Genomic DNA, 22,822 nt, shown 5'->3' with positions numbered 1-22,822 from the left:
GCACAATGTCCCCGTATTGATAGCAATATTTCCACATGCATTACCCTGTCATATGTGAACAGCCTGCCTGGTAAAGAGGATTAAGTTTACTGTAGTTCATTTCATGGCTCAGTGTTTATGTGCAGAATAACGGATTAAAGGACTAATCCACAGATTTAGGCTGGGAGCCCTGGTTATATGTCTCTTCAGCTTGTCAGGAGGTCAGCGAGTGAGTATTTTATATCATGCCCACCCGCAGAGAGGGAGGTCACAGGTTTGAATCCCAGCTGGTGGCTGACTGGAACATGTGGACTTCATGTACTTGTATAAATGAAATATGTACCCGCAGACTCCCTGTCACTGCCCGGTGGAACTTTAGCAAAAGAAACATCCCCGACTTTCCTCCGCTCCTTTCTTTGACAAACATTTTATCCTTGATCTTGAAGGTCAAGATCCCTCCGCTTTCTTCACCCTCTACTCTTGGTCTTTTCCCCAAAGTGCCCGAGGTGCTCCTCGCTCTGTGAGATTAGCAGCTAATCCATGAAAGGTAGCGGATTGGTTATGCTCTCCCTTTGAATGTTATTAAAGAAGCCTGTCCTGTGGCGCGTGTGTGTCGTCGGCGTGCACGGGCGTGCACGCGCCCGTGCCCAAGGTGTGTAGGCGCGGGTGTGTATCCCTGCTCTAATCCTGTGATAACCAGACCTGAACCCCTGCGGCAGAGGCAAAAGACAGAATGGACGGGGGCCAGAGGTGGAGCAGGGGCTTCGTCAACAGCGGATAAAGATGGGAAATGAAGATCACAGCTTCGACTGCTTGGACAAACAGAGTTTATGCCTCTCTTTCCATGAGGAATCTCCATATATGATGATGGAATGAAAGATTAGTTTATACTGAGGGACATAATTTGGTGCTAAACATAAGGGGAATTATTGTTAAAGTTTTAGGCTAATCTGTAGGATGGAGGCGGTGGAATATATAAATGGAGTCATTAAAAATTCATAGCTTTAAGTCTTTCATTTGTGAGTAAAATAAAATATTTCATTCATCATAAAGTCTGGAAAATACAGACAATGAGAAGTAGGAAAGTCATCATTGTTTGTTTTAAAACATGTGTCATGTAGAGATCAGCGACTGTAACAGAGAAACAAGAGCAGCTGATAAAGCAACGGAAGCTTTTTTTTTAACCCTGCATTCAGTATCATAAGATCACCGTCCCCTCCAATGTCTGGAAATGCGAGTTAAAGTCGGGGCTCCGCTGCTGTGAGAGGAAGCAGCCCGAGGTCAGAGCTCTCTGAGGATGCTGTTGTTTTGGCAGGAGGGGAAGCGGCTAGCTGCAGAGATCCCCGGTGACAGGCTGTACATAATTGATTGTTTATCTGTCTGCAGCCGGAGCAGCGGCAGTCGGCGAGGAAACACCGCTCCCCTGCTTACGCGCGCACAAAAACACACATTTTAGGGATTTAGCAGGTGATTACCTTCGGAGTCGCTTACAGTAAGGGCACGGGCGTAACGAGCCTCGATTCCTCAATAACAATAAAAATTAAAAGTAACCAAGCCTGAACCGGAGCGCGGTGGTGATAACACAAACGCACACACACGGATACGCGGCACCTGGAGCCTCTGCTGCCGTGACTGTACACACTGAGGGCTGGCTGCTTTCGGCTCTGACAGATGTGACCTTGGGGGGGGGGCACCCTATACTATTTCCTCTCTCCTGAGCTCCTATTACTGTGTTTATGCAGCTATGAGCCGCCTTTAATTCTGCATCGTGGCAGGCGTGTGTGTGTGTGTGTGTGTGTGTGTGTGTGTGTGTGTGTGTGTGTGTGTGTGTGTGTGTGTGTGTGTGTGTGTGTGCGTCTGTGTGATGCAGCGGCACCTTTCTAAGTGCCCTTCAATCCATCCCGCGCGCACACACACATACATCATGCCATCGATGGAGGAGCTCATCGCAATGTCACTTTCAATTTGGATGAGCCCACGGTCTGTTCAGGAGATATAATGGATTGGATGATGACAGGGAAATGGATGATGCAGCTCGGGTCTCCTGCAACAAGCATTCTGATTTCTAATCTTTAGCTGCCTTCCTACAGTCCTCAAATCTCACGATCTGTCACAATTGCATGCATTTAAACAGCTCCATGTCATGGGACAAACCTGTGAGTAGGTGCTGCTACATGGAAATATTCTATCTCTGTTGCTGGCGACGGCTCCAGAGGAAATGAACCCTCCTCTGTCACGTGCCCTCTTGACAGAGGACAGAGGAGAGCTGATGCTTTCTCTGCAATATAAGCACTAGATTTAACAAAATCAAATGTTTTCTGGCCTTATTATGAAACACTTTAGTTCAAACTCGCTCACAAACAGGAGCCTTTTGTGGTCAGCATCTGTGTATAGCATCCATTTAGTGACGTGACGTGCAGACGTCCCTGAGGGCTGTCTGCACTGCAGCTGATGTATCGATCGATAAGCAGGAGATTATCAGAAAACAATATTCATGTGAATCTCTAACACAAAGTGGACTGTTGTTCTGTTTGTTCCAGGGAGATAAGGATTTGCCCTTGTGTGCAGGAGCAGATGAGGGATGTGCATTAAATCACGTATGTGTATGGTGAAGCAGAGGGTCTATATGCTTATTTACAGTTACGTTTCTGTTGAGTCAGCAGAAGTTTTGCTCATGAGTTTCCACACAGCAGGTGAATCAGATGCTAAAGATACCTGATTTTACACAGGCTGCAGAAGATGCACCTTACGACAGCTAAGCCTCACGCTCTTCAGATCAGTGATGATTCCATATCCATTAGGAAAAGTAAATCTGTTTGAAGTGTGAATCATGGGATATCAATATAAAAATGAAAGCGCAGCTCCCCTGCAGCCTCCAATTAGCTCCATTACTCCATTTATTCTAAAGAGACTATTTAAATCTGTATTGTTTTTCTCACTCTAAATTTAGTCTCAACTGAAACAACTGTATTTAAAATCTGTTTGGTTTGTAATTAATAACCTGTAATTATAATGAGCTTTCACACTAACTAGCACTGATATGCTAAACATGTGTATTAAAAAGCTACTTGACGCTGTGGTTGTACTGAACTGCAGCTCTGTCATCCTGTGTTTTTAGGAGCTGTCATTAGGTATTTTTTGGATTTGTGCACTGCGTCCTGTGACGTCACTAGACAGCGGGAAAGTGCAGTACGTGGACATGGGCTTCAGCCATTAGTCAAGCTTCTAAGTGATTCATAAAGCAGCATGTCACCGTATCAGTCCACTGCAGCTATGACAAGAGATCAGCCTCTGAGGGGACGTTGTGTTAATGTCTGTGTGAGACTTGCACAAAAAAGTGTATCCTAATAGCCTTTTGTGACACTTTATAACACTCAGTAGCTCATAAATGCAAAATTTAGCTCATTTATTCATCATCTCATTACTGGGCACTATACGTGCAAATCATCATTACATGGTGTAAAGTCCAGATTTACCAGTGACAGTGCGAAGTTCCAAATGTGCAGTTGTATGTTTTTTCACATGATGGGGACCCAGAAAAAGCTCGTCCTCCAGCTGTTAGTCACTGGCGTCTTATTACTAAACTCACAGCTATTCACTCTCAAGTCATTTTATCCAAGGCTGAGGCTGAAATCGTGTGTGTCCCTAATGGAAAATAAAACGAATTACCAGCTGGCAGCGATCGTTCCTCATCTTTAACAGGGAAATAAGCGTTTAGTTGTGTATAATCAGGCGTTATTCCTTTCATAGTAGTGGTGGTTTGCATTTTCCAAACTGTGTTGTGTGAATATTAAAATACACCTAATCTACTGTAAATACAGTGGGACTGAGATCCATCCTGACAGGAACGTGTGTCTTGTCTTCAGAACACGACGAATGCCTCAGTGGACTCCACAACTGCGATGAGAACGCGTTGTGCTTCAACATGGTTGGAGGCCACAGCTGCTCCTGTAAACCCGGCTACACCGGTAATGGGACCGTCTGCAAAGGTAAGCTCTGCTGTGTTGGTGAGGTTTTCACACACAGGGACTTGTGAGAAGTAAGAAATGTGGTTTCAGCGCATTTAAGAGCTCTTCTTACGTTAATGACCTGCCCTTAAATCATAAATACAGTTAACCATAAAAGCTGAAAGGGTTTTCTCAAATAGATCATGTAGCAGATTTTTCCATCATTTCAGTGACACCAGTAACTCTTGCATAGTTAATGTAACAGACCACAATTTAATGGGATGTGAATGCAAAATGTAAGTATTTGCATTTCAGGCTTCTTCTACGTTTACAAAGTCTAAAGGTTGAACCATCTCGTATTTGTGCCTGATGTTTGGAGGTCGCTCTGCTACAATCACCGTCATGTTTACCACGCTGCGTTTTCACTCTCAGGTGACCTGGAGCCAGTGGCTGCTTCTTTGCATTTGCTTTTGTATTTCTAATCTGTGCTCCTACTAGAAAACTGACCTGACCGCAGCTGCATAATCAAGCCCTTGATTAGAAATCTATTTAAAGTGGAACTGCACTGATTTTAAGGAAGAATAGTAGATAATTTACATTTTGTGTTGTGTTGTGTGCTTTTTATAATCCACCGGGACCAATGCTGCACCAAGATTAATCAATAACACTGACAACATTTAGCCTTTTCTTGCTTTGACCACTAAGGCATTAAAATGCGTCTGTTGCAGATGAATTGTTAAACTAACATGACGTGTGGCACTGAGCAGAGCTGGTTTTGTATGAATGGTACATAAAACTGTTAAAAGTTCACCAAGAACGCACGGGATAATTCATGAACCAGATTATGAGACTAGAGGTGGGAAAGGATGCAGAAGGAGAAGCAGGCTACTAGTGATTCACAAAACGACGCCATGCACAGCTCGCTGTTTACTCAACCTTTCTTTGGAAAGCGGATACAGTAAGTGCCTCTGACTTGCAGGAGGATTATCTGTAGAAATTGATGTTTCAGTGACTGATCTGCCACTGATCCAGGGGAAAATGTCTGTGACAGATGACATTTATTGAGGCGCTGTGAATGTGAGTTTATAAATCCAAACAGTGAATGATAAGATGGCTCCTAGACTCAAGACGCTTTAAGCAATTTCCCAACGTGACAAAAATCCCAAACACACTGAAAATATGATCACAAGGCGGTGACAGGTTTAAAGACTTTCACCCCATACGGCACCTTTGAATGTTTATAATCTAAAGATTAAGACGTTCTGCACAAGAGACATTTATAAGTTGAACATTTCAGTTGTTTGAATGAAGTAGCTTTGTTCTCCTTGAAGTTTAAGAACAACAGAAAACTGTTCTAATTGCATTTTTTTGTGTGTTTGGTTTGATGTTTGAACGTATTAATAGTCGTAACAAGTATCGTGAACGGCTTTAATGAAGCGCATCACTAAATGAGCTGGTATAATGAATAAGGCTGGATAATCCCGCTGTTAACTGCTGTTCTCTGGTCCACTTCTAGCCATGTGCGACGGATTGTGCCAGAACGGGGGAACCTGCGTGTCACCCAACAACTGTGTTTGCCAACAAGGATTTACTGGGAAGAGGTGTGAGACAGGTACGAGTTAATTTTAGCTCCGCTCCCACGCTTCTCTCCTCAAAAATAGCCCGAGGAGGATGTCGACTGAACGTTCAAGGAGGGATGAGACGCACCAAGACGTGACGCAGCATGAGGAGGTGTTTCACTGTGTGATCCGTCGGGACAGGACGGAGGGAGAGACAAGGGAGGGCTGTAATTAAAGGACTCGCTGTTGTAATCTCCACGTATCTGCCCCCTGCTGTGACTCCTGCCAAACAGCTTCAGGAGGTTTTCATGTCTGACCCTCGTTCGCGTCTGCTCTACAGGTGTGATAGGACTCAGGGTTCTTGGACGATGTTCCGACTCTAATGAACGTGGTTGTGCCACGGCGCAGATTCACTGCATGTCGGCTCTATCGCAGCACCGCCCGTCTTATAACGCGCCTCAACCTTTCCAGCGCGTCCTCGGGAGGTGAAGTCGTGACAGTTCTTGTGTGTGAGCGGAGCCGACTCTGGGCTCACTTATTGGTTCAGGTATTGATTGCACATAAAGGGCCTTTTTTTTACGAGGCGTCCCTTTTTACTGCACGTCTTAAAGCAAATGAATTTCCTCACGGAGCCGCTCTGAGATGCCAAGGAAGAAGAGAATGAGTCGGTGTGTTATTGTGTGTGTCCGTGTATGAGACCTACAGAGAATGTGTTAACACGCCTAAACTATAACGACGTATCCTCAACCCCATTTTGCTGCAGAGAAGGTTCTGAGGACCTTGTCCCTTAGTAATGGCTCAGTCCAAGCAATCACACATTTCATTACCCTCCACATCTATAGTGTTTTAGATCCTGCTCTTTCTCTCCGTCGCCCTCTTTCACTTCTCTCTCTGTTGTGAGAGTCCTGTGTGTCAAAAACAGTTACAGAATAGTCAGTCCAAGGAAATATGTCTATAAATGTTTCGTTCAAGGTGATGCTTTTCATTAATCAATGACTCCAAAGCAGAACTGTACAAATTTATTTGGTTTGAAGGAGGAATATGTCATCTCTCCATCCACATAAAAAGGATTCAAAAGACAAAGCGCACGGTTTCATAGAAGTCCAAAAGTTCAAAAGTCTTTATTGTAGCTGCGTGGTTTGAATCAAATCCAATGAGTATCGACCCCACGGGGTCAAACAATCACACAAGTGAACAAAGCACAAGCTCAGTCGCTCGCATGGGCGTTTCACAGCCTCGTTGCTTGTGCTCAGTGCATCGGGAATGAAAACTTCACACTTAATAATAGTGATGGATTTTACTGGAAGCTCAAACACCCAACAAACAAAACACACGAAAACACTGAATGTCCCCGACTTCCTAGAATCAGGTTACACAAACAGAGAGCGGCTTTAATATGTAGATCAGTGGGCTTTAAAGTCGATGGTACAGACCCAGACTCTCCTGGCTTCCTATTTAAGAGACGCACATGAAAGCACGTTCCACATTCAGGAAGCGTGCAGCCGTTTTTCACTAAGTGGGATTTTTCAGTGCACCACGAGCAAAATTCCCTCTACGTGCTCTTCATTGATGCAGGTGCAGATATTCAGAATTAATTGCACGCACACAAACCACTAGAAGCAAGGGAGAAAATATGTTGACTTTACTTTGGGTAAACTTTTAAGATGATGTTATCTCCGTAAAACAGGACTCCGCTCCGCGACTACAGTTGTCTGTTTCTTAATCACACCATGAGGGGAATTAGGGAGCCCTGATTGGTGGCTCAGGGATCTGCCTGCTTTGCGGCGCCGCTCCACTCGTCGCTGGGTCTGATTAGAATTTGGGGTTCGGGGACACAAACACAAACAAGCGCTCGCGTGCGCGCTCCAGACTCCTGCGCGCGCCTCGCGCCGCGGGCGACAGGATGTTCGTCACCGCGGCAGCAGCTGCTGTGTGCACGTCTCTCTCTCCTCCCTCCTACCGCTCCATCTCGTCCAACTCAGCTGCTCGACAGCTCCTGCTCTTCTGTGTGTTTTTTCTGGTTTCACAGCCCTGGACCACCATCAGGGCCCCGTACTACAGGGCCAAGGCCTCTGGAGCTGTTAAGAGGCTTCACCAGTCATCCAGTGTGAAAGGGGGTCCTTCTTACTGTCTCCTCAGACTGACGGGAGCTCCCAGTAAAGGAAGTGTCAGCTGAAGTATGAAAGTTAATGCACTGGGTATGCGGCTCCACCGGTTGACAGGGGAGAGGGAGTAGAAGAAATGGAGATGTTCTTGGAGACTGACAGACGCAGGATGTGGGGAGAGAAAGGAGAGGTAACGACGAAGAGGAGGGTGAGATGAGGTGAAGCGGAACCATACAGAGATGTTGGGCAGAGCTGACAGATGTGGCGACGGGGAAGGAGCCGCGCGGAGGGGACGGGCGGGCGGTCGGAGGGCGAGGGGGCGAGGGGGCGAGGGGGCGGCGGGCGCCGTCTGCAGTGGGTGCAGAATGAGGCCGGAGGAGCCGGCGCAGACGCAGACGCAGCGCGGGGGGAACGAACATGGAAAAGCTTTCACTGAGCCCCAGAACCCGCCCGCTTTTAGAGGCCTCCCCGGGGACGCCAGCACGGACGGCCTGTCACGAGACGCTCGCACGCACGCACGCACGCAGGCAGGCACGCACGCGCTGACACACGGGAGCGTTAGCAGCTCGTGGGCCGTCGGCCGTCTTTGATTGTGTTTTTTTTTTTGTTTGTTTTTTTCCTCTTCGTAGTATTTCCTCGGACGCTGTGTTGCACCCGTGCGTCTGTGCAGATGCGCCGCGTGCTAATGTGTTAGCGTCTCTGTGCTCGCTGCCTTGTCATTAGCATTCATGGGGAATGGATGGGAAGGGACAGGGGACACGCAGCGCTGACAGACACACACCAGCCAGTGGAGAACTCTGACACCCTATGAATTATGCAGCATCCAGCTGCGGCAGCGCACATGCTCTTCAGTCACGGATATAAATGTGCGCAGGGCCAGCGTGTAATGTGTGCCCTGAACATGCTGCATAGTCAACATGGCAGCCCCAGGCCAGCATTATTCCTTATGTTGAGAGAATGCTAAATGAAACAGTGCAGTATTTATGTTTCTGGTAAATTGGTGTAGTTTTACTGGCAAAAAATGTGCAGCTTTTAAGATTAAAAACAAAACTGTGAAGTGTTGATTATTCTCTTAAAGGGATTGAATAGCAAAGAGAGGGGGTTTGTCTGTCACTCTAGTTAGTGCAGTGTGTGCTAAGCTAGTCAGAGCTGTCCGGGTATTATGGGATGTCTTCTAGCAGCTATGGATCAGTTGCTACAGTGGGCCTTAGCCTATATTTAGTGTTTATCGCCTACATTCAAAACTCGTCCCTCAAGTTGCATAAAATACTACGAAAGACAAACTAAACCATTAAAGGAACTTTTAGCGACTCACAGTGAGTCTGTCTGTCACATAAGTGGGATGCTCTTAGGAAACACCCTGTGCATGTTATAGACTCATTGCTAGCTTTTATTCCCATCCTTGCTTTAAGGTGCTTTTGGGCAGAGAGTTTCACCAGCCGATTCACCAGTCTGTGCATGAAATAATTGGGCAAAACATCTGTGAACATCCTCACCTCTGTTTAAGGTCTCAGATGCGTCTTTATTGACTGAGTCGCTGAACTGTTCCTATGGGATAAATGGAAAAGTAGCCTTTGTATTTCCTTTATATTCAGCTCATTACGTCTCCTTTCAAGCCCCTCTAAGCTTATTAGGATGCTTGGCCACCAGTTAAAATTTTCTGTCACTCTGCTGTCAGTTGTGTAACTAATGGCCGTCTCCGCCGTCCTTGGCTGGCCTCTCGCTGGTTTCTCACAGGACGCCGTGGGCTGCTTAAAGAAGACGAGCATTTGATCAGATGCTATGGATGGACACCTCTTCCTTTTATCTTTCAGCTCATCTGCAGCCCAAAGTCCTGGTGAGCCCTTTTAATCAGTGGTGCCAGATCACACAGAAGCTAGTTTAGCGTCAACGCCGTTCTTTAAGGACAACGGGGCGGAGATAAAAGATGTTTACCTTACGTGCTAATGATGCAATTTGAATTTGTGACACCTACGCGCTCCTTTATGTTCAAGAGCATCCGCAGGACGCCTTTATGCGTTACACCTACACTGTAAAGTGGAGGTTTTTTAAGGCAAAACTCCTCCAGTCATGATCATTTACCCGCACATGTCTTCTCCCTACTGATAGTCTCATAAAACGGCATGAAGACGGGAATGTTCTGCTTCTGAGTGAAATGTTAGACTGTTGTTTTGCTATTGAATATTCAGCCCGTTTTTAGGTCCATTGTTGTAACATAAGCTTTTTCTGAGTTTGTGAGGAGAGGTTGAGGACAGAGATAGTTGAGAAGGGAAGAACGGACGGGATTTTAATTATTGTGAGGTGGCAGATGAGAGAAGATAGGAGGAAGGGAGAAAGGCAATGGGAACATTAGGACGTTAAAGGATGTGATTTATAATGAGTTGTAAAAATAGAAAAAGAGAAAAAGCAGTGATGAAGAGGAGGATGGAGGGAGACAAGTGAATGGCCGGGGAGTTGATGATGAAACCTTAAAGGAAGCGAAAGGGGAAGTGTGAAGTGTAGAGGTCATGCCGACTTATTGACTAGGACAGGGAGCAGAACGGGGCCAGACAAACAATTTGTTCCCTTACACCTCATTTACATCGATGTCTCGTCCCAGAAAGCCTGTCAGAGAATTAGACACAAGGACAGGCCGGACAGAGGAAAATCGAGGAGACTGATACCTAAACAACAAATGGACCAATCAAGCGCCTAAGCAGGAAGGAAAGCAAACAGGGAGCAATGAGACAAACATGACGAGGTAACATAGAGCCAGGATACTTTTTATTATGAACAGCCCTGAACAGCTTGATTAAACCTGTAAGTGCTGATGCTTTGCTGTTGGTTAACTCTGAGCAGTAAGGGCCACAGTGTGTGTTACTACATGAAGCATCATAACCTCATCATAGTCAAAACCTCCCCTGGGCGTGATCCATCCAGCACTTAGCCATAGGTAGTGAGTATTTAAAAGAAAAACATATTCATTTCTTCAGCCTTTGACAGCTCCCATGATGCATCACTGCAGCTTCACTCTCTGCCTCCCTTGCTCTGTGATTTACCCACAAGGCCCGGGGGTCTGTGACTGTTTAAGCTCAAGCGGCTTGTTTAAGCACAATGATTATGTATTCATTATTTATTTAGAGACGGCCTTACAAAGCACTCACTCCATCACCCGTAATTAGTGTGTCTTAATTAGGCCCTGCTAATGGCCGGCGCTGTCGTTTAGCTGCGCACAACCTGCTGCTCCCACCAAAATGACACATCTCCCAGGAATAGCTCTGTGCTGCCGCCGGAGCTGCTGCAGTGCAGCGGCCTGCACCGGGCGGCTGCAGCAGGGCTGCGAGGACGGACGGGAGCGGCTCCGTGTACAGAAAGAGAGCAGCGGACAAATTAGGACGCTCCACTTGTATTTTAAAGGTGGGCTATAAGTATGTAAGTGATCCAGAGTGATTGCAGTCAGCGTTCGCCTGCAGCTACCGTCGGCGCACGAGGCCGGTTTCCAATTCACCATGATTGCTCATCCCCTCTTACAATCAAGTGCATTATGGATTTGTGTTTCAGTGTGTGTATCATCTTCAGGAAAGCAGAGTGTAACTCAATTGGGCCCCGGTTTCACCATGATTGATTATTTGAGTTCAGTCTTTGTCTTAATGAAGACTGAGGACCAACGACATTCACTCCATTATGCTTTACTGTACATAAAGGAGCGCGGCTTCACAATCCGCTGCCTGCCTTATCGCCGTGTCATGTACCTGCCAATAAAAGCTTTGTGCGCGTTATGATTAACTCCGAGGCTCCGGAGCCGCGTCTCCGTCGTCGCTGTAAATGTGATACGACATAACAAATTCAGCCCATTTTGAAATCCACTTATTGTCAAATTGCGTCAGCCTGAGGAACAGGAGGAAAAGATTCAGCTGAGATCCAGAGATGCCTTTTGAATAATACCTGCTGGAGCCTGTCGGGATTATCGGGTGTGTGGAAATGGAAATCAGGTCGAATTAGGTTACTGTACGGGAGATGTACACGCGGCAGCAGCAGCAGCAGCTCTGCAGCATCCGAGCCTCCAGGGCTCTCCGTCAGTCAAAGAGTGGAGCAGACGCGGGACGGGAGGAAGGCAGCGCAGGGTCAAAGCTGAGAATTGGACCTGTCGAGGATGAGAAGAGGCAGAAAGACGGCAACAATGGGAGGGAGGGATGGAGGGAAGAGGGCAGTAAACTCTCAGCTCTGCCTTTCGCTGCTCAAAGGGAGAGCAAACTGCAGGGATGAGGACAGGTGATGGTGAGGGCGCGTGTTTCTTTGCTTGGAAACACAGACAGACGGGTGAGGTTTGGTAAAAGGGAACGTGGGACGGTGAAGGCAGACGCCTCAGACGCCGTATGAGCCCAGCAGGGTGCCGAGGGAAGGCCGCCCGCTTGTTCCTCACTTTGTCCTCTGAGAGCTGCTTTAATAGAGCCCTTGTTTCCAGGCTGCCACTCAGGATAACGAGCAGGATGACTGCAGTCATCGTTCCCTTTTCCTCCTCCACCACCTCCTCCTCCTCTTCCTCCTCCTCATCCTCCTCATCCTCATCCTCCCTCCTTTGCGTACCGTAGGTGTCTCTACTTGCTTTGTCAGCAGGGTAACGAGAAAATAACTGTTCCTGTGCGGCCGTGACCTCCCCAGGAGGCTGGTTTTGTTTGGTTTGTGTAGTCTTGTTTATTGTCTGAATGGGAGGAAGAAAAACACAACCAGACGGAACAAGTGAAAACACTGAGCCGTCCGCAACAGTGATTCAACAAAAGCGAACGCGTCATGAGTCAGTGGAGAGGCTCCGTTGTCTGATTGTCATCGCTGATGATTTAATTACAATGATCTTCCATTATCATTTACCCACGAGGATAAAAACGAAGACGGGGCTTCTGCGGGTGCGTTATTATCCCCGCGGCACCTCACACGCGCCGATCTCCTCCATTCTGAGGTGCAACAAAAGTGAGGTTCCCTGTCCTGAAACGCCGCGGCACTCGGAGAGCTGACGAGACAGCGCCGTGAAAAGCATTGTGCCGTAATTGTAGCCGACTGGTTTGCCTCAGATAAAAGAGACGATGACAGATCTTTTGTTAAGGGCGTAACCCTCTGTTGTTACAGCCAGACAGTCGGGCTTTTAAAAAGCCTGAATGAAAATGGCTGAAAATAATCCATTTGCATATTTTTAGACCTACATCACCATCAGTGTCTGATATAAATAGTATCCGACTGCTCCCTGGTACTTTACACAAGTCCATGCAGCCATTTTGGGGCGAGGAGAGTAATTTGAACTAGTTCAGGTTAATTTTTTATACTGGCAGGACACTTCATGGAGTTTTTCCCTTTAAAAGCTTCCTGTGCTTTTATACACTGAAATTCCAGCGCAACAAAGAGCATCAGATATTTTTTTTTCAGTAGTGGGGGGGGGGGGTTATTCATGTTCAAAGATAGGCTTGTTATGCTATTTGCTGTTCTGTAGAGTGATGATTTATAAGCGGTGTCCTTTTTAACCCAGCGTTGTTGTCCTAAGGGGAGAAAACGAGCTTCTCTGCTCTCACCAAACTGATGTAATTACTGAAAGCGTTTGCTTTAAAGTCTGCAGCGCCGCGCGAGCGAGCGAGCGAGCGAGCGAGCGAGCGAGCGCTTTTTGAACCTGAGCGGCGTGAAAAAACAAAACAACCCGTTTGGGTTTTTACCGCTGACTCAGACAAACGCCGGGTCTTCTTAAACAGATAGGGCCCTAATCTGTGGGACATTTGATCAACGGGTATCTGCTGTAGAAATTCTATTAGAAGGCTGAGGGCTCATTAGCCAATAGATCTTAATCCCATTACTTGGTGGGCGGTGGGGGACCAGGGCCCGTCTGCCGGTGGCTCTATGGGGGATACTGGTGCAGGCAGTCCTGGAGAAGGTCAGAGCCGGCACGCTGCCATTCTCATAATGAGAGCAGAGCATCATGCATCATGCACAATCATAAAAAAGCCATCGCCGGTTATGCAGACACATTTAATCACGGCGCATGCCCGGGCCTAACGTGTTTAGCTCCACTGTGTAATAACAGGCTTTATTTCCTCCGTCGGTCCTTCGTTTAATTAAATGTAAGCTGAAATATCGGCGCTTCACTTCTGATTCGCATTGTTGGAAATTCTATTGCATTTATTGTGGTTTGGAAAGATGCAAGGTTGTTTCCAAGGATTTAGCCTGTTGTAAAAAAAAAAAAAAAAAGCCGAAGAGAGAGTGGAACGAAAGAGAGAAATAGAAATGAAGGCAGGAAGTCAGAGCCTGTGTTAAAGCGAAAGAGGAGGCAGAGTCAAGGATGTTTCCAAGTTGAGCTCAGTGGATAAAACCTCAGCTCCACCCATGAACAAAGTCCCTATAAAACACTCACACCTCTGATTGCATGCGTCCGCATGCTTGTGCTGGAGGATTCCACTGTAAATGTTCCCACTCCAACACCAGGCTTGTTTATTAGATTCATGTGTTCCTTTCTGTCCCTTATTGATACAGATGCCCTTCTCTGGCTGTGCGATCAATAAAGCCTATGGATTAGATTCGCTCAAACGCTAGACATCTTGTTTTATCAATTATGATTGTGTCAGTGCTGGAAATGCCTAGCGGGCAGGAACGGGGCTCGTTAGCCTGTAACGGCGGCGCGATGCTCGTTGTTCGCTCCCCCCTTTGAGTCTCCTCCTCTCACTTCCTTCTGTTTCTCTTCTCCTCAGATATCGACGAGTGTGTGGACGGCTTCGTCGAGTGCGATAGTAAGTCCACTTGTGTCAACTTGCCCGGCTGGTACCACTGTGAGTGCCGCGACGGTTACCATGACAACGGCTTGTTTTCCGCCAATGGGGAGTCGTGTGTAGGTGAGTGGACCACCCCTCTCTCTGTCTGCGCGAATGCGAAAGCTGTGGTGAGAATAAGTTTGAATTTCCGGATTTAAAGATTGAGAGTTTAGAGATGCGTCTTACATATAAGACACGCTCTTTCATAAATTGTGTCTATCACTGTAACTTCTCCACATACTGTATATATACCATAGTAGTTTTTCAGACCCCCAAAAGCTCCAAAGGACAAGATTTTATTTGAGGAAATTCATCTCAGAGACTGTAAAACATGATGCCTGTTCCCTCCTTTAACAAATACTATGACCACATTTTTCATGAAGAAGAAACATGTCATCGGGTGCAGTGGTGTGAATCACTGATGTGTTGTTCATTGTTTCTGAACAACAGTGGAGCTCAGTGGCACAGAGGAAAGAGCTAAGATCAGATTCTGGATTCACAGCCATTCCTGTGAATAAACACAGTTGCTCGGCCATTGTTGGCGTCTATCGTTGGATGGCATTTGCAGACAGTAACAGACTTGTTCCTGAAACTCCTCCTCTTTGACCTCTGGCATCAGTATGAAGAGATTGGAGTAAAAGCAAGCACTGAAAACGGTTCCTGAGAATTAAGATGGGTTTAGTTGAAATCTGTGAGTCACTGGAGATTTTGGTTTATAAAATGTGCTCCCCTGTGTTATTTGCGGTTGGATCGGACACCTACATCATTATCCCAAGACTTCAGTTAGCTTCTTGCAGCCTGTTCATTTTCTGGAACATTCTCTCTGATACAGCCTGTCACAGACCCATCAGCCGTCAGAATAAAAACCCCCCGTCTACACCAACATTGAAGCATTGCTTGTAACAGTGCTAGTGCTGCTCCACTTGTTGACCCCATCTAGGCTGTCAGTTTCGGTTTGCAGAGGCTGGGAAAAGGCACATTAAAGGAAAAAACTGTCTATTTGTCATGAAAGTAAGTTATAATTGAACCAAAAGTGGGTTTCTGGGCTACGTTACACTTGTATACTGTATGTTTTCCCAAGATCCTCTTTTGACACTTTTGTGTTGAGCAGCTTTTAGGAGCACCGAGTAGGTCAGTGTTTTGCTCAAGATAAAGAAAGAGAAAGCGCCAATGTGACCCAACCTACACCTGATGCAGAATCCCACTTGCACAAGCTGTGCAGAAGCTGTTATATGCAAAGAGAACGTGTATCATCTCACTTTTTGTGCCCTGCGCAGATATTAATGAATGCAAGACAGGGAGGAACACCTGTGCCAACGACACCGTGTGCTTCAACCTGGAAGGAGGCTACGACTGCCGGTGCCCCCACGGGCACAACTGCACCGGCGACTGTATCCATGACAACAAGGTGAAGCACAGCGGGCAGATCTGGGTGCTGGACAGCGATAGGTGCTCAGTGTGCTCCTGCCAGGTGAGAAGGACAAACATGTAGAATGTGAAAACGAACAACAGCAGTGATTTGATAATCATGAAAATCAGGAAATGATGTCTCTAAATTAAAGTACACGGGTTAAAGTTCACCAGAAGGATTCAGGCTTTGGCTGCAGCTGTTTTGATTGATTGCTGAAACTAAAGTGACAAGACATCTGGAAACAGTTGGTCCAGAAAATAATTCCATCATCATGAAAACATTTTTCCAACGTGATTATCAGGTCATGGTCCAGCCATATTTTGCATTTCAGCATTTCACTCAACCCTAATGCCAAGTGTCTGGCAGCACTGGAAGGTGATTATGGTGGATTAGTGTCGGTAGTGAATGATAAAGCAGCAAATTATTCATTTGATTACAAAGGACCAGGACAGAAATGACTCTCTAATTAAATGAGTCATAATAATTGATTTGAGAAATTGAAGAGCTGCCTGTCAAAATTAGTTGCATCGAACGGTTATTGGAGCAGAGGAGTAAACATGTTATTGTCCTGGAGGTGGCTGTGCACAGCTGGATGTTAGATGGAGGGCTGGGCCTAAGTGATGGGGAGACGGAGGTCAGACATCACAGGACAGACAAAGACTGGGTGGTGTCCAGACAGAGGTCATGCAATATGCAAATGGCTTATTGTCTGAATCAGCGTGACGCCCCGGGGACAGGGATCACATCAGACCTTCTGTCAGCAGGAAGGCTGCTTTAGAAAAAGCCTGATTAAAGTGCTCTCCAAGTTGATATTAACATTTTATAACTTCTGTGACTCCATTTTGATTCAGTTTATCTTCATCTGCTGTCTTCCTGCAGACAGCGTCACTAGCAATGAGCTACACAGTGGTTCCTACCATGTGCATGCATGTTTAATGAGCGCATCCCATCCAGCTCACAGCCCTGTCGCATCCATGTGTGTGTGCGTGTGTGTGTGTGTGACGTGCGTGTCTGTGTCCCGTCTTCTGCTCAGGCCGGCCAGGTCATGTGTCGCCGGATGGTGTGCGACTGCGACAACCCCAGCGCCGACCTCTTCTGCTGCCCCGAGTGCGACCCGCGCCTCAGCAGCCAGTGTCTGCACCAGAACGGCCTGCTCACCTACGGCAGCGGCGACACCTGGGTGGAGAACTGCCAGCAGTGCCAGTGCCTGGTGAGCGAGCGCCGCCGCCCCGAAACAGCGGCTGTGACTGCGCCGTGGCGCCCACGCGCGAGACGTGGCAAACACTCCCGTCGCCGTGGAGACGCGCGTGAACAAGAGGCTCCATCTGTAAAGAAAGTCAAGGAGAGAAGTTCTGTGGCGTGAGAGAGGCGCGGTGATTAGGAGGTGAATAGCAGGGCTGCGAAGCGAGGATCAGTTTTCATCACGCTGGAAAAAGAGAGGCAGCGAGTGATTAGTGAGATTTTTGAAGAATTCAAAGGCGCTTTTGTTTGCAGTCGTGACATTATACATTTTATCTCAAGGTTAAGAGAACAGGAGACAATGTGTGCGTCTCCTGAGTGGGAGGGAATGTGTGCCGAGCGGATGCGTCGGTTGATTGATGAGTATTTGCAGAACGTGGCTGAGTGTCCTCTGCACTGTCTTATTCCTGGAGCGAGGAAGCGCGCGTGCGACGCGTCTCACTGCGCTTCTGCTGAAGCTGCGGCGAGGGAAGTGCTTCGAAATAAACCTGACAAAAGCAATACATGTTCCACCATATGCATATTAAATGCAAATACAATGCTTTACACTCACGCTCACACTCAGCTGCAACACACACCCACACCAGCGTCACTCCTTCTGTTCAATGACTCACAAATCATCTTTACTGTGAATCTCAGGCGAGCGCTTTACTACTCTTTTTTCCATCTTTTCCCCTCTTTGTTGCTTTTAAAGATCCGTCATAGTCGTGGCTAATATACTGCGGCCACGGCTGCGCTCTGACAGATTTACGGCCTGAGTGGCAGCGGCGGTGCCGTTTCCTGCCTCCTCCCTGCCTTTGTGATGCCGTCCTCACGCCTGGACCTGAGGGCCGCTTTTTGGGTTTCTTACAGCGAGCCATTATAGAAGAGCCTGAAAATCACTGCTCGGCTGAGAGGCGGCGGGGAGGCACAGCCGGATGGAAATTGGCTCGCTCGACTTCACTCTCGCCGCGGCCGCGCTCGCTGTGCGCACTTATATATGTTGACACAAGCCGACACAAACAAATCTCCGAACGGAGACATAAGCGGAGCGTGCAAACACGAGCACACGCACGCACTCACACGCGCAGCGCTGTGCGAGGACACCAGAGAGACGAGGAGGCAACGCACACACAGGCACGGCTGAAAGCGTGCGGGACGCGGCCGCCGCGTTTCTGCACGGGGGCTCCGGAGCCGCGCTGCACTCAGCGGACGCTTGCTCGTCCGGGCTCAGCGGGCGACGGCAGGCGGAGGCGTCCTCCCACGACCACACGCCGCCGCCGCCGCCGCCGCCGCCTCTCCTTCCCGTGCAGCCGAGTCTGGCCTTTGCACGGCGCCCGTGCGCGGCCCGCTCCTGATTCGCTATCTCCTTAATTAAACCGTCAGGAGATCAAAGAAGCCTTGGTTTCATCACTATAGGTTGTGTTTTAGGTCACGGCACATAAAAGACCGGCTGAGGTTGTTCCTGGTTTGTTCCAGAGCGAGATAAATGTCACTAGTTTTAATCTCCTGCAGACATTCGGAAACGTTCAGTCTTATGTACAGTTAATCCTTAAATCTGTCCACGTGAAGACAAAGAGATTAAATGCCTTGCACCCTCAATGTAAATCCAGATTAAAATAATAACCATCTGAAATCCCACAAAGACCCGCTGCAGTTTGAGGTTTTAGGTTTTTCTGTGCAGCGCTCGTCTGCCGCTGATCGTACGCGCATCTCTGTGATCATAGGACGCATCTGCATAGAGGAGACAGAGGCAGCGCGTCCCTTATCGCAGTGCGGGACCGATACCTGGAGCTTCATGCAGTCCCTCCCTCCGGCTTCAGGCAGAGACCGCCGCCGCCGGGGGATTTCCCACTTCAAATGTTTACTCACTGCATGGAGGCAGCGAGTGCGCATTAGTGCAGCGTGAGGCTGCGCTTTATAGCCAGCCTAATTTACTACAACATTACAGAAATGCTGAGCCAGGCGATTTTTAGTGATATGAAATACTCCCGCTGGGACACTTGCATGGAGCCTCTTAACTTTATACGCAGACGTGCCTTTTGTATCTGCTGGCGCCTTTAAACGCGCAGTCGCGTATTTCATTTTACTATGAGGCTGGTGAATGACGCACAAGTGGGTCAGACTAGAATAGCAGCAGCGTGCGTAAAGATGGGCCGTATACATGTGACCAGGTAATGGCAGTAATAGAAAATGTCAGCAGCAGAGATCCGATAAGGTTTGTGTGCTGAAAGTGTGAAATTAGCAACAATACAGAATAAAGGCGTGTGAAGAGAACAAGCCAATTAAAAGGCTGGGACGTTTACAGTCTGAACAAAATGCTGACTCTTCACTCTGAGCATTGCTCTGCCCCATATTATTCTGGTACTTCCCAACTTCAGGAGGAATGCATTGTCTTGACCTTTGACCTTTCTCCCACCTCCGCTTGCAGCAGGGGCAGGTGGACTGCTGGCCGCTGCCGTGTCCGCCCGTGGACTGCGAGTTCACGCTGGTGCCCGAGGGCGAGTGCTGCCCCCGCTGCGTCACGGACCCCTGCCAGGCGGACACCATCCGCAACGACATCACCAAGACGTGCACGGACGAGCACGGCATCTCGCGCTTCAGCGGCTCCTCCTGGATCAAACACGGCACCGAGTGCACCCTGTGCCAGTGCAAGGTAAGGAGGCTCCACACGGCCGGCGACAGACAGCAGGCCCGAAAAAGAGCGGTCGGAAATGGAGAACCCAGAAAAAAGAGTGAAGCGTGGTCCGAGCTCCCTCACGCTGTTCATCGTGAAAGTATTCGTGCGCCTTTAACACCTCTCGGCTGTATTTATTACACATGGGGTGATTGCGTACGGAGGTGTCCTTGCAGCGCACACGCATATGCTAATAGAAGATGGCAAAGATAAAAAATCTGATGAAATGAATAACTCTTAATATATTTAGTACAAGAAACCATGACAGTGATTGCTTTGAGTGAGAATGTCAAGGTCAAATCAAGATGACCTAAAAACGTGACGCGGTAACATGTCACATAATGAGGCAGCTGTTTTACAGGTGCTACGCTACGCTACGCTAGCTGCCTGTAGCCTAAAGCCCAGTATGTAACAAATAAAGTGGCATCGTGAGTGTAATGTCCCCGAATGCTTGTCCTTGAACACTGAGACCTCCCCAGATGTGAAAACATCTGTTGGCCCTAAACTCCTGTATGTTCTGACTCAGCTTTGACTAGTTTTTTACGTACGGAGCACTGATACTTTTGGTAGTAACAGATATGGAACAGACTGGAGCCATCACTTAGCGAGTGTCTTATTCTGTACAAACTGTGAGTTGTTTGTCTGAGCTTTAGGACAAATCCACCAAGATCTGTGATTCCTGGGATGAAATAGTTTCTTGTTTCTTGCTTGAAACTTGATAGCAGCCGTTCTCCGTTTCTGCCGATACGTCTCGTAAATCGTCACGCCGTCTCTGGACAATTAAAAAAGGCTGATCCAGGTATCAGTCCTCTACGTTTCAATGAAATGACTGTAACCGTTCACCTTCACGCCGCCTTGGATCCGTTGAGTTCTAAATGCCAGGCCGGGTCCGATGCTGCAGGTTCAAGCCTGATGATAATCCCTGTGTTTCTTCCCCTCCTTCCCTCTCGTTCCAGAACGGACACATCTGTTGCTCAGTGGACCCCATGTGCCTTTAGTCCCGGCAGAGCTGAAGGCACCTGTACAGTGTTCTCCATGTCAAAAAGAAAAAAAAATCACCACCAACCATGTGTCTCTTCACCGTCCTCTCACAGCTGTGGGTCAAATAGTGTTTGCATTGTCAGGACTTGTCTCAGCCTGCTAATCCAGATGGATGGCGTTTACCAATCAGGATAATCTCCGTAATGTCGCATTGTCCAAGACAGACAACTGTACAAAATCAACCTCCAGGTGCTTTGTGCCCATTTCTACGAGGCTGTGTTCTGTTACGGTAAACGGCGCCGATCCGGTGTCTCATGCACGATTTAGAGTTGTTTGCAAATACTGCGTGACCTGCGTCTGCCTCCTCGACTCCTCTTTATACCAAATGCGCCCACGTCGGTCCAAACAGACGGTGGACTACGGCCTCCTTGTTCTGTCTCATCACCTAGAGTGAGCCTTTATGGGCCTCACGTCCCCCACGTCTCACTCATCTCTACATGACGCTGTAAGATATTACTATTCCTGGCATGACTGTGCTTGATGTCCAAGACGTTTTTGCTAATTTCTAAATAAATAATGATTATGACGATAAGTTACAGTAGGTAGAGTGAAGGCAGTTAGCATAAGGTTCCGTTGCCACATTTGAGTCGTCTATATTATGTGGTGCTTTGTAGCGGTTTTCTTTCATTTCTCTTTTATGGAATTTTACTTTTAAAGCTTGTTCTCGTGTAATAGTGAAATAAAGTATTTCCATTTACATTTAATTACTGTGTTTGGCTTCTGTTTGAGCAGAGGGTGAATTATCTGCATTCTCTGTGTTCGAGGACCGCAGAATACAGTTTCCAGTTCACCTAGCCACAACTAATGCAGGCTAATCCCCCGCCCTGTAATGAATCCTCCTTCATGAAGGTGGAAGTGCTCGGTTTGTGTTGCGGCCGTCACAGAGGAGGCCGCTGGTTGGACGATTTGAAGGCTGCAGCTACAGCTTTCTGCACTGAAGGGATCAACAGGTTGGCTAATTGTTCAAATCAGAGTGGGTCAACCATTCATTCAATACCTTTTACCACGTGCTGAGATTAGAAACCGTGCTATAATTCATCAGATTTATAGTTGATACTATAAATGGAATAAATGAAATCAGATTCATTCAGAAGTTTCCATTGACGCAAGACTAAAAGCTGAAGACTAAAATGCGAGCTACGCTCCATCATTGACGTATTTGAATGCGGAGCGATGACTTCCCCTGCTGTCGCGCGCGGATTCCTCTCCTCCCTACTTTGTCCTGTGCCTCTGGAGATGGCAGTAATACTTGTATCGCAGAAGAGCACTTAAGGCTCCTAATATAATTATCTATCAGTTCCCAGCCACAGACAAATGAGTTCATCCAGGAGATGGCTTTATTTCCCAGCGGAGCGTTCACTCCTTCGCCAAGCCATTCTGCGGGTCTACTTCACAGCTGCTCACATTAACAAACACACAGCGTAATAGAAACAATTTGTATTCCAACACACCCTGCTCGCTTGAGCTTTTTCTGCACACCTCTCTCCTCAGGAAGAAAAACTTTTTTACCTCAGTTTATTGTGTCTCCAAACTTGTTGTGGAGTTGAATGATAGGGCAGGGGACGTGGACAGTGGGCCGCTCAGCACTGCTAGGTTGGCGAGGGCACCATCTGGCCTGCTTTGGTCCAGTGGCTTCTAGCTGGTGGTGGCAGGGAGCCAGTGGGCACCTGAATACTGGTGGCACAGCGGGGCAGACTGGTGCTCCAGCTGGCTCCTAAATGTCCAATTTTCCATGGCAGCGCCGAGCCCTCTGCAACAGATGCCTTGACCCACGGGGAGTCCACTTCACTGCCTGTCCTATATTCACCGTTAATGGCCACACATCATTGTGGTGGTTGCTGGAGAAGCAGAGAAATGTCAGCCTTAACTCAAGGAGAAGCTAAAATGCATTAGCTTAGTTTACGGAATTAAAGATTTACCAATTCCCAGTTGTTTTTGCTGGATATTTTAGTACTGGTGAACAAATAAATTATTTATAATAATAATAATAAAAAAATAATAATAATAATAGTAAAACACAACCCTGTGCCTAAGCACCGACTCCTGAAAGCACGTCGGTGGAAGTTTACTCGTTTCTCTGTGAAGTTAGCATTGAGTTCTTTAGCTCGCGGCCGGCGGGAC

The 22,822-nt window shown here is 47.5% G+C and overlaps 1 protein-coding gene across 1 annotated transcript in view; it reads left to right on the top strand.

The window, feature by feature from the left end:
- The window catches only part of nell2a (neural EGFL like 2a), a 55,475-nt gene extending 34,070 nt beyond the window's left edge, over positions 1-21,405 (top strand). Inside the window, exons 14-20 of the mRNA XM_029153478.3 lie at positions 3,846-3,968; positions 5,443-5,538; positions 14,295-14,435; positions 15,632-15,825; positions 16,799-16,975; positions 19,415-19,639; positions 20,617-21,405. Of these exons, the coding sequence (XP_029009311.1) occupies positions 3,846-3,968; positions 5,443-5,538; positions 14,295-14,435; positions 15,632-15,825; positions 16,799-16,975; positions 19,415-19,639; positions 20,617-20,658 (998 nt within the window). The 3' untranslated portion in view covers positions 20,659-21,405. The remainder of the gene's footprint in view (positions 1-3,845; positions 3,969-5,442; positions 5,539-14,294; positions 14,436-15,631; positions 15,826-16,798; positions 16,976-19,414; positions 19,640-20,616) is intronic.
- Positions 21,406-22,822: the final 1,417 nt, after the last annotated feature.

Source organism: Betta splendens, chromosome 6 (genome assembly GCF_900634795.4).
Source record: "Betta splendens chromosome 6, fBetSpl5.4, whole genome shotgun sequence".
In the NCBI taxonomy this organism is placed as follows: domain Eukaryota; kingdom Metazoa; phylum Chordata; class Actinopteri; order Anabantiformes; family Osphronemidae; genus Betta; species Betta splendens.
The sequence above is the reverse complement of the archived record's forward strand: the minus strand, read 5'-3'. Positions and strand labels throughout refer to the sequence as shown.